Raw genomic sequence first — 12002 nt, 5'->3', positions numbered from 1 at the left:
GTTTCCTTTCAAAGGTTACAAATATTACATGAAATGAAACAATGATATTAAAATAAGTTATCGTTTTTGAAACTTTTTTAAAAGTGAGATCATAAATAAAACAATTGTGTTTGTCCTTACCCTTCTGTCCGGAATATGGTCCTAAAGCTGTCTCCCAGGCTCTTGTATCTGGCTGGATCAGTATTTCCTCTTTGTATTTGGAACCTATAAAAAGTAGTCCATGATAGGACAAAAGCAATAGAAGGGTTTAAAAAGACAAATTTGACTTCAAAGATTCTACCCATATTCTTCTTCAACATTCTCATATTTAACTATTTTTTTTTATTTACACCAGCTTTTAAACTGGCAGAGTTTTCTGAAATAACCATTATTCCCATTGTGCAGAATGGAAGAACTGTGAAACCATTCATGTTTCTTGTCACTCTGGTCACATGATATCCCTCTTTAAATCCCCACATGGGCTTCCTGTCCAGTCTTGGATCCAACACAAACCCATTGTCCTTACTTTCAAAGCTTTCCACAATCTTGTAGCACCCCATATCTTTTCTAGTGTTATCTACCGATAAATTGATAAATCTCTGTGTCCGTCACTCTTTCAGCTCCACTACCTTCAGCCATCTAAAGGTCTTCTGCTCCCTCAGATGACTCTGCTCTTCATTCTTTGCTGTCCTATAACACTTGAAAATGCCTCACAGAACATCTATATGCTTTCTTCAAATTGCTTCAGAAGTCCCACCTTTTCCATGAAGCCTTTGGCATAACCTCCTAGTTCCCATGCCCTAATGAGAGTCTAATCAACTCTGGTAATGCCTCTCGCTTGTTTGGATGGAGGACCGAGAGTGGTGTGTATGTGTGTGTGTTTAGAAATTAGCCTATGGGGAGCGGGTAGTACAGTGGTCTAAACCATTGAGCCTCTTGGGCTTGCTAATCGGAAGGTTGGCGGTTTGAATCCATGCAATGGGGTGAGCTCCCGTTGCTCTGTCCCACTTTCTGCCAACCTAGCAGTTGGAAAGCATGCCAGTGCAAGTAAATAAATAGGCACTGCTGCAGCTGGAAGGTAAACGGTGTTTCCGTGCACTCTGGTTTCGGTCACGGTGTTCCGTTGCACCAGAAAGCGGTTTGGTCATGCTGGCCACATGACCTGGACAAACGCCGGCTCTCAGCCTGAAGCGAGATGAACGCCACAACCCCATAGGAGCCTTTGACTGGACTTAACCATCCAGGGGTCCTTTACCTTTACCTTTTACCTTAGAAATTAGCCTACTCTACAAAGGTTAAATTTATGTTTCTTGTTCTGCCCAATTTTGCCTCTGGCCCCACTAATCAGTGGAATGTGGACCACAGAAGGTTGCTCTAAAGGGAATGAGACCCTTGGACTGAAACAGGCCCCCCACACTCCCCACGGTGATGTGTACTTTACTTCCTTCAACATTTGGAAAGCCAGCCCTGTTGCATTTGGGACCCCTCCTGTGCTTTCTGCTGAGTGGCGCCCTGGGCTTCTGCCCCCAAGTCCTACACTGATGGCACCACTGTATTCACTTCATATAACTGTCAGCTGCTGGTAGTGCGTGGGGCAGGAAATATACAGCTTGATGAGTTTTCCCAAGTTTAAACTGCTACTCAACTAGATGAACATGGGATTTGCTTCAGCAACCTATTATCTTTTAATTCTATCACATTAAGGTTCATTGATCGCCATTATTTCTGCCCATGTGTAGATTACATTTATCTCCATAGCATAATCTAAAGTACACACCAATCTGCACACAGAGACTATCCTGTTCTCTTCTGTGTTAGGGAAAGGTCTGCAAGTGGGGCTGCTGTATTTTACTTGACGCTTCTAGAGTGTGAGAAGATAACATAACAATTCCATGAGGAATTTGCAAAAGACTGGACCATTTTAAGGAACTCTTTCTCAACATCTGCGATGAAAACTGATTTTTAATAGTGTTTATTTTATTCTTTAGTCTTAGGTAGTTTTTTTCAAAGAAAAAATTAATGGCCACGAATGAGGAAACATTAGGTAATTTAAAGTACCATACATTTCAGCAGGTGAGATTTGTAGTGCAAACCTCTGCAAGTCTACTCAGAAGAAAGCCCCACAGAACTCGGTGGTACTTACTTCAAGGTAAATATGTATAGAACAGGAGCCCTACTGAAAGTAATGGGCCTTAAAGGTACATAATTTGGGCTGGATGGTGTCCACTGTTTCCAAAGTAGTTTTTTAATGTGACCATTTTCCAAGCTCCAACAGAGAAATTTCCTGATGATGTAATGAAAATACATTGGGCAATTATGAAAGGAAGTCCACACCTCTTTTGAGTGCACTTATGCTGGGGCCTTTCTATAGTCCCAATAAAAGTAGTTCTGGCACATTCGAAATGGTTGTCTGGGGGTAACTTCTTTTATTAGCACAAAAAAACCTGTTGCCAAGTTGGCAGAGCAGCAAACACTCTTCAACAGCTTTACACTCCAGTAAGAACTGGTGCATAACTTTTCTTTTTTCAAAGAGCCCTTGGGAAGGTTAAGTCTCACATCTTCCAGTGGCATTAGATAAAGTTCAATAAATAACAGAATGCCAAATAATTGGTGCATTTTTAAATTGGGTGACAGAAAAACACACCTGGCGGGAATCCCTACCATGTAGTATTCCAATATGTATGTATTAATTTGTCAATTTAATAACAGTTTACGTCATTAAAAGGAATGCACAGTGCATACTGTATAGCTGAAGCTTTTTTGAAAGCTTAATTATCTTTTAAAAGAAAGCAGGTGAGCAGTTCACTGCTTAAATCTCCAGGAAATGCAAACATTCTTTAAAATTTATCCAAGAAGTTACAGAACAAAAGAAAGTAGAAATCTAGATAACTTGATTGAGACGCCCAGCATAGATGACTCTGGCTGTCAACGTAAGTTATTTACAGGGGTTCAGTATTCATATATTGTTCAGTATTAGGGGCACAACAAGCTTTAACCCAAGCCTTCATGAATGTCTGTATATGACAAACCGCATGCATGTGAGGAGGACCTTCTGCAAATTTTTAAATGAATGAACAAAGGCCAGGATGGAGCTTGTATCTTATGTACATAGGATGGAGCAAAATACTCCAGACATGTCCTTTTGAATGTTATACAGTGGTACCTTGGGTTACAGAAGATTCAGGTTACAGACGCTTCAGGTTACAGACTCCGCTAACCCAGAAATAGTACCTTGGGTTAGGAACTTTGCTTCAGATGAGAACAGAAATCGCGTGGTGGTGGCACGGCGGCAGCGGCAGTGGGAGGCCCCATTAGCTAAAGTGGTACCTCAGGTTAAGAACAGTGGAAACCAAATGTCTGAAAAGGATTGTAGAGGTAAAGGTAAAGGGACCCCTGACTATTAGGTCCAGTCGCGGATGACTCTGGGGTTGCGGCGCTCATCTCGCTTTATTGGACGAGAGAGCCGATGTACAGCTTTTGGGTCATGTGGCCAACATGACTAAGCCACTTCTGGCGAACCAGAACAGCACACGGAAATGCCGTTTACCTTCCCGCCGGAGTGGTGCCTATTTATCTACTTGCACTTTGACGTGCTTTCGAACTGCTAGGTTGGCAGGAGCTGGTACCAAGCAACGGGAGCTCACCCTGTCATAGGGATTCGAACCGCCAACCTTCTGATCAGCAAGCCCTAGGCTTTGTGGTTTAACACACAGCGCCACCCGCATCCCTGTGAAAAGGATTGTAGTTGCTCTCAAATATCTTTCAGGAGCCTTGTCTACACACAAACAATTAAGTGGATAGCTCAGTTGGTAGAGCATGAGACTCCTAATCTCAAGGTCATGGGTTTGAGCCTCATGTTGAGCAAAAAGATTCCTGCATTGCAGGATGAAGGACTAGATGACCCTCATGGTTGCTTCCAGCTCTATGATTCTGTGATTTCACACTGCTGGTGGGAGATGCCATTTTTTAACATTTCCATTTGCTAAAATCTTCCTGCATGTAAAATAATAATAATAGTAATAATACAAAATTAATTTGTTATTTATACCCTGCCACTCTGGGCAGCTCCCAACAGAATATTAAAAACATGATAAAACATTAAAAACTTCCCTAAACAGGACTGCTATCAGATGTCTTCTAAAAGACAGATAGTTGTTTATTTCTTTGACATCTGATGGGAGGGTGTTCCACAGGGTAGGTGCCACTACCAAAAAGGCCCTCTGCCTGGTTCCCTGTAACTTCAGTTCTCGCAGAGAGGGAACTGCCAGAAGGCCCTTGGCACTGGACCTCAGTATCTGGGCTGAACGATGGGGGTGGGGATGCTCATTCAGGTAAACAGGGTCGAGGCCGTTTAGGGCTTTAAAGGTCAGCACCAACACTTTGAATTGTGCTTGGAAACGTACTGGGAGCCAATGTAGGTCTTTCAAGACCTGTGTTATATGGTCTCGGTGGCCGCTCCCAGTGACCAGTCTAGCTGCTGCATTCTAGATTGGTTGTAGTTTCCGGGTCACCTTCAAAGGTAGCCCCACACAGAGTGCATTGCAGTAGTCGAAATAACTAGAACATGCACCACTCTGGCAAGACAGTCCGCGGGCAGGTAGGGTCTCACCCTGCATACCAGATGGAGCTGGTAGACAGCAGCCCTGGATAAAGAATTGACCTGCGCGTCCATGGACAGCTGTGAGTCCAAAATGACTCCTAGGCTGCGCACCTTCAGGGGCACAGTTACCCCATTCAGGACCAGGAGTCCCCCACACCTGTCTACCCCATCCCTCCCAAACACACAGGGGTTCTAACTCTCTACATATCCTGTTCTTTTATACGGCACTGTGTTTTTTGCTTTTCGCTTTTTAGTGTAGGAAGCATTCATAAATATGAGTCTACACCTGAAGTCTGAAGTGGTAACGTATATTCTCAGGACTCTCCTACCTCATCTTGCTGTAGACTAGGTCTAGTTTACACTGAGATGAAGCAGAAGGAGAGATGGCAAGATTAAAAGGGGAGTTTTATTGTGCAGGGAAGGCTAGTGACTGCGGCTAGGATAGAAAGGGCTTGTTCTATGGTGGTCACATTGATGTTATCCTTCTTTGTCATCACACATCTTCATCAAAAGTGGCTCTTTCCATGAAGAATTCTACTGCAAATAATATAGTTCAAGAGTCTACACGTCCTAATAGTCGTAATTGCACAGCAAAATAATTAATAAGAGCACAGCAAAGTAAACATTAAGCACTTAAGTGCCTTTGATCTAACTTTCCCATTGGCATCAGTGAGAATTGTACTTCCCTTTGATTGGCTCCTTTCTTCCCTAAGTATTTAATAATCTGGATCAATTCAATGAAGGAAGGAAACAAGTAAATATGCAAAATATGCTTTATGGTTCATAAGAGACAAGATCTGTATATTGTTAAATGAGTTATTAGTAGCAAGTAACAACGTTGCATACTGAGTAACAATCCACTCCTTAGGTATTTTGGATTTGTTCTTTTTGTAGTAAATCAGTTTTATAGTTTTAATAGCAACCCTAAACTACATGCCAATTAGGAGCTGTAATCTAGTTCTGTGAATAGAGGTCTTTGATATGAAGTTGCCAGGCTCAATAAAATCGGGCGTAACTTGTTAATAAACTAGTTAATTGATTGCCAGTACTTGTTATAAAAAAGCTCATGTGTGAACTCAAGAATTGGTTTTACCAGAGGCAAATGAAGATGTGCAGGAGGCAGACAGAAGGAGCAATGCTCATTTAATGAAACAATCCAGTTCAAAAAGTGTTTTTGTTGGAGTCAATTTTGAAAGACTAAGCACGACCCGAATATACAAAATAACGGTAAGATAAAAACTGACTAATGTTTTATAACTTTATGCTTTAAGAACAATCTGCAGCCTACTGAGGTTAGACTTCCTTCCTTGGCATCAGCCTGAAGAAACTTTAAGTACCAGGCACCATAAATGTAGGAAGGTAATGGCTTGGTGGATAGAAGAATGCTGATTCTTCAACATCAACTTCGTTGGACTGGTCATGTTGTGCGGATGCCTGATTATTGTCTTCCAAAGCAACTACTCTATTCTAAACTTAAAAATGGAAAGCGTAATGCTAGTGGTCAACAAAAGAGGTTTAAAGACTCTCTCAAGGCAAATGTAAAAAATATATAGTATAAACACTGAGAACTGGGAAACACTGACCTGAGAGTACTCCAATTGGAGAAAAGCCTTTACCAAAGGTGTCATGGGCTCTGAAGACGCTCAAACTCAGGACGAAAGGGAGACACATGCTAAGAGGAAGGCACGCTTGGCAAACCCTCACTGTGATCAACTCCCACCTGGAAACCTATGTCCCCACTGCGGGCGGACGTGTGGATCCAGAATTGGCCTCCACAGTCACAGACTCACTTACGGACCGTGTTCATGGAAGACAATCTTACTTGGCTACGAGTGATTGAAGAAGAAGAAGAAGAAGAAGCTTAACCCAGCAGCAGTATGCAAGCCACAAAGCCAGCAGGTAAGGTTTGCCACTGGAAAGGTCCTTCACACTCCTGGGAGCCAGGATGAAGAAATGGTCAGTAGAGTATATTGTGATTGATTAACTGAGGACAAATGGTAACCTGAAATTAAAAGTTTTGATCAGATAAAGCAGGGGTGGGAAAACTTTCTCAGTCTGAGGGGAACATTTCCTGCCAGGGGCCACCACAGGCCAGGGGTGGGTCAGAGTCAAAAGTGGATGGAGCAAATAATATACAACTTTGTACAGTAGTCTAGTTTCAGCACACAACTTACTCTCTCGTCCATCCAAGCAAGAAAGAGGTCTTACCAGAATTCAAGGTCACATTCCAGCCAGGCAAAAACATTCCAGGAGGGTATGAAGCAAGGCTGGTGAGTGGCGTGGCCTGGGGAGAGTGTGTGTGGCTGGGGACAAACAGAGAAGCCTTAAGGAGCCATAGCCCTGATATAGATATTGTAGTCCTATTTATTATACTTCTGGTTTTGGTTAAAAAAAGAAAGAAACCTGAACTGGAAGCACAGAAGCTTCTGTTTGGTGATCGCATCCTGTCTTGACCTTTAGCTTGAGGATACTCTTCATTAACGCTATCAGACCACCTCGGCCCTCAATTCCAGCACATATAAAAGTCTTGCCAGGAAAATGCACAGGAAGAACATATGTCATCTTCATTGAGTGCTGGAACATCGGCAACTGCCCCACTTTAGCTCTCTGCAACTAAATGAATCAAGCAAAGTAAAGGGAAGAGGAGCAGAATATTTGATTTTCCTAATTGAGCGCCCTCCCCCCTTTTATTCCCTGGATTCCAGCCTTAGTGAGGGGATTTTATTTATTTGCCAATTAAAATAGATATGTAAATCACTGCTGCTTTTCACATAAAAGGCCGAGTCCCCAGCATTTCCAAGTAGGATGGGGACAGACCTCTGTCTGGAACCCTGGAAAGCTGCTGCAGACAATACTGAACTAGATGGACCTGACTTGTTATAGGGCAGAGCAAGCCAGGACATATATTCCTATCACAAAATAATCCATATCCTTAAAATCCTTTATTATTTCATTCTTATTTAATTTGATTGTTCATGCCACAGGCATTTGGTATCTACATGTTTTCTGGTATTGTTCTTACCTTCAGACCCTGAGATAGGAAGGGCTATAAATGAGAAAGGGCTACATTCTGGAAACCCCCAAATTGCTGTTCCTAAAAGCACAACCGATTTCAAAATGAATATTCCAAGGCTGCATACTTACTGATTCACATGGTTACATTCAAATATAACAGGGCTATATTTTAAGCTGTCACATTTAATTAGGGCATTTACTCTAATGCTTTTTGTTCACAATTTGGATATTTGCTACTATACATATTGCATTTGTCATTACTTATGCTTAGATTTCATTAGGGGCTTAGTTATTACCGAATGAACACTGATAAGTTATTCCACCATCTGGAACAGAACGTGCAGGTTGTTTATATTACTTACCAAGGATAATAAGTAAATTGAGAGTATAATTCTGCAGTTTATTTGAAGGGTAAATCTTTCAAATCACATAAACTGTTGAAAATATGGACATTAGAATTCAAAACAAATACCTAATTATTTTAAGCCAGAGGTATAAATTTTGCCAATATGGGGCTTTATATTTTAACTATTGTAATACTGCAATGATATTTTAAGTATAAGCATAAGACAGAGAACAGTAGAGCAGTGCAGAAACAGGAAATTATCTTCTTTTCAGTAGATCTTTCAATAACTTCACTCTCTAATTGACCTCTGCCACACTTCATTACTCTGGATATGCTATATTATATTCTTAATTCTGCTTCTGTCTAACCGTTGGATAAAACTGGGTTAAAAAGTACAATCCCAACATTAATTTAAATTAAAATGTGCATGTCATTTATGAGCAAGTGCACCTCCTCTTAAAAACAAAAAGGTTAGAGGGTGGGAAATGTTTAGAGTACTAAAAGTGATGTAGTTATTCATACACATTTTTCATCCACACAGCATAGATACCTTCATATGGATTCAAATGTGCAGGGATAGTATGTGGTAAGCTCTTCCTGTATCAGACTGAAAATTGGGGATTAGGACATAGTTGAATGATCTCCTGGGTGAAAAACTCACTGAAGGATAATTTAAATGCACAACCCCACACCTGCAGACTGAAGGACTATCATTCAAAAACTATAGTAACTCATACTCTGTGTTTGAACAAATCCACTTCAGATAAGATGGAAGCACTTGCAGGCCTCTATAGCCTTCCATTTGGCAGTTATGCTAAACCACAGTTTACTGGAAAAGAATGAGCTAAAACAAGCCACAGCAAACCTTGGACTTGCATATCTCCTTGCTTGTGGCTGCAAGGAGCTCAGAAGCTTTCCCTTCTGTCTTTGCTGACAAATCATTGTAAATGTTAACTAGGCTTTGTAAACTTGGAACCTTAAACATACTTACTAGGGAGTAAGCCCCATTGAACATGGTGTGGCTTAATTCTGAGCAAACATGCAGAGGATTACACTGTAAACATATGAAAAATAAATACACTGACCACTCACAAAGCAGTGTTGATGAGTAGGCAAACACCCTGACATTTGTCAAGATGAAATGGTAGGGGAATCATGAAATAATTTTCTCTTTGAATTAATCTGGTTTTCCATAACATTTAGTAAAGTAAGTCAAAGCTACAGGAGTTTTCCAAAGACAGAACTAAGAACTGTGTCTGCAATAATTAAAAGACACTTAGAATATTTGGAAAAGCCAGAGATACATAAATTAAACCTGCCTGGGAGCAGGCTTAACTTGTCTATGGAACAGTTGCATGGAGATCTGCTACAGTAATTACACTAATGGTTAACAAAAATAACTAATTATAGCTGTCTCACTGGTGCATGACACACAAATAGTTTAACGCCTCTCCGACAGACTCACAGCATAGTGCAGTTTGAGCCATAAATATTGTTGATAATCTAATTTGCAAGTAGCATTTTTCAGAACTAAGTCATCCACTTTAGTGAACATTACCACAGTTTTACTCCAAATTAAAGATGTCAGTCAAGCTGTAAGGCTTTTATAGAAGCATTTTATTTTAATGAGAAAATGAGAACATTGTTCAGCATTCAGTCAATTTAGCTTGGTCTTATTACAAGCTTGGATCTGCCACACTCTAACTCCAGTGGTGTGGATGGTGCAGAATTAGACCCTGGAATAATGTTCCCTTATAATGTCTGGCCTCCAACTGGCCCTCAGTTTAATTCCCCCTTTTCACCCCCTGCTACCAAAGTTTTGGCTCAGCCTCAGTTCTGCCCAACCCTTTGACTGTCTCTCACACAAACAAAGAAAACAAGTGTAAATAGCTTCCACTTTTATTCCATTAAAAGAAGTAATTCACCCATGATGTCTTCATATATGTTATGTGAAGTGATTATAACAGTGAGACAGCTACAGTCCTAAATAGATGGCCATACTTATCAATAACTTGTAGCATTTCCTGATTTCAGGACAGACTCACTCTATTTAAGCAGTTGAATATGTTTAGCCTGGATAAGATGAGACTGAGAGGAGATATGATAGCTATATTCAAATATCTTGAGGGCTGTCACAGTCACATGGAAGATAGAGCAAACTTCTTTTCTCCTGCTCCAGAGGCTAGGGCCCAAACAAATGGATTCAACTTACAAGAAAGGAGATTCTGACTAAACACCAGAAGAACTTTCTGACAGTAAGAGCCATTCAACAGTGAAATGGACACCACCAAAAGGTGGTGGGGCTCCTTCCTTGGAGGTTTTTAAGCAGAGGGTGGATGGCCATCTGTCAGGGATTGCAGGGGGTTGGACTAGATGACCCTCATTATCCCTTCCAAGTCTGTAATTCTATGGTTAAGATTCAGCATCTCCTTAAAAGCAGAAAGTACTAAAATGGGCCCTGTCCCCTTTTTAAATTTTAGATTTGCCTAAGGGCAAGGAGATGCACTCTGGCTCTCACTGAACAGAGACCAGCTTCCAAATGAAGAATAGAAGACTCAGTTGCCTTGGAGAGCTCAAAAATAGCACAAATATATTTATTCTGGGATATTTCCAGATTCGTCTTTTGAAGAGATCTCCATATTTGTGTGCTATGACAGATTTGTGGGATGACTTTGGCTTCATAAATTTTGAGGGCTGATGGAATTTGTCTACCTCATTTATTCCAATAGAACCTTGATAGATAGTTCACTGTATTAATATTCAATTTATTTGTATTCGTGAAGTGCTTATTCCAATTCCCAGTTGAAGCAAAACATAAGCATAGCTATTTAAAGGATTTCACCTTCTCAACAGGTTGCTCATCAATTTGCCACTTGTGTTTTTAAACCTATCAGCAGAAGCCAAAACATTTATCTTTTCATAATTAGCTTTTTCTTGCACTACCAATTGATTAACAGATTTCAAAAGTCTTCTTAACCCTTGTTGGATTTGAGACGATACAATAGCGTCATCGGCAAATGTAAGTAGAGTGGATCCCAGTTTAGGGGATACATAATTACCATTGTTATTTAAATAAGTTATTAAAGAATGAACATAAAATATATACTGCCTTGGGTTCCATGATGGAAGAAAGGCAAAATATAACTGTAAATAAGTAAAAATACATCATTCTTTCACAACAGAGAACAAGATACAAAGCTCAAGATACAAAGTTCATTCATAGTAACCATATCAAATCACGGATACTAAACAAGCCCTAACACTGAATTCCATTTTACCTATTAATTACCATGCATAAAAGGCTCCAGGCTGCACACTGGTGCAATTGCTCTGCAGCCAGTGGAATTTCACTGAAACGTCTTTACAAAAAAAGAGCTATGTAGTTCCACACAATTGTTTTACGAGTTTTTGATTTCCCCTATGTTATAGCACTTTTCTTTCTGACTAGTAAAGCAGGGAGATGGCTGCCACTCTGCGGGTTTCTAGAAAACTTGTTAAAGGTTTTTATTTATTCATATTATTACTCTTTTTTAAAAAAAATAAAAAATTATAATTTCCATTTATAACAAAAAAGAAAACATTTCAATAACCATTCAACAATAATTCTAACTTTTTAACCTCGACTCCCCCCCCCGCCGCCGCCTCTTTCTGCAGTTCCTTAAAGTTCTTTCCTTCTTTCCCTGAATATCCCAATGGTCTCAACTTCTGTTATTGTATATGTTTTAGAAACTTCACATTTTTACATTAATCCTGCTAATGTCTTAATCTATTTGCACTCCTTAATCAAAAGTTTGTTATCTTGATGTCTTATTCTTTTGGTAAGTTTTGCCTTTTCTGCATATTGCATTAATTTCTGTAACCATTCTTCTCTGGTCGGGACTTCTTCTTTCCATTCTGGGACAAATATTCTAGGGGCTCTTTTATTTTTATTAGTATTCAGGGGCGGGGAGGGTTGTGTATGAGATTAAACCTTTGCACACTGGTACATTGATATAATTGTGCTTTGATGAAGAGGGATAAAAAAAATACTGTGGACTACAATGACATACATATTAAATTAAC

General features: G+C 40.1%; 1 protein-coding gene across 2 annotated transcripts in view; it reads right to left on the bottom strand.

Moving 5' to 3' along the window:
- Positions 1–12002, bottom strand: part of SLC25A21 (solute carrier family 25 member 21) — a 273159-nt gene that overhangs the window by 97605 nt on the left and 163552 nt on the right. For both annotated transcript variants that reach the window (XM_033143232.1, XM_033143228.1), the window contains exon 3: positions 121–204. In XM_033143232.1, coding sequence (XP_032999123.1) covers positions 121–204 — 84 coding nt within the window. The remainder of the gene's footprint in view (positions 1–120; positions 205–12002) is intronic.

This window comes from Lacerta agilis, chromosome 1 (genome assembly GCF_009819535.1).
Source record: "Lacerta agilis isolate rLacAgi1 chromosome 1, rLacAgi1.pri, whole genome shotgun sequence".
Taxonomy (NCBI): Eukaryota; Metazoa; Chordata; class Lepidosauria; order Squamata; family Lacertidae; genus Lacerta; species Lacerta agilis.
Note: the sequence above shows the minus strand (reverse complement) of the source record. Positions and strands in the feature narration are given on the sequence as shown.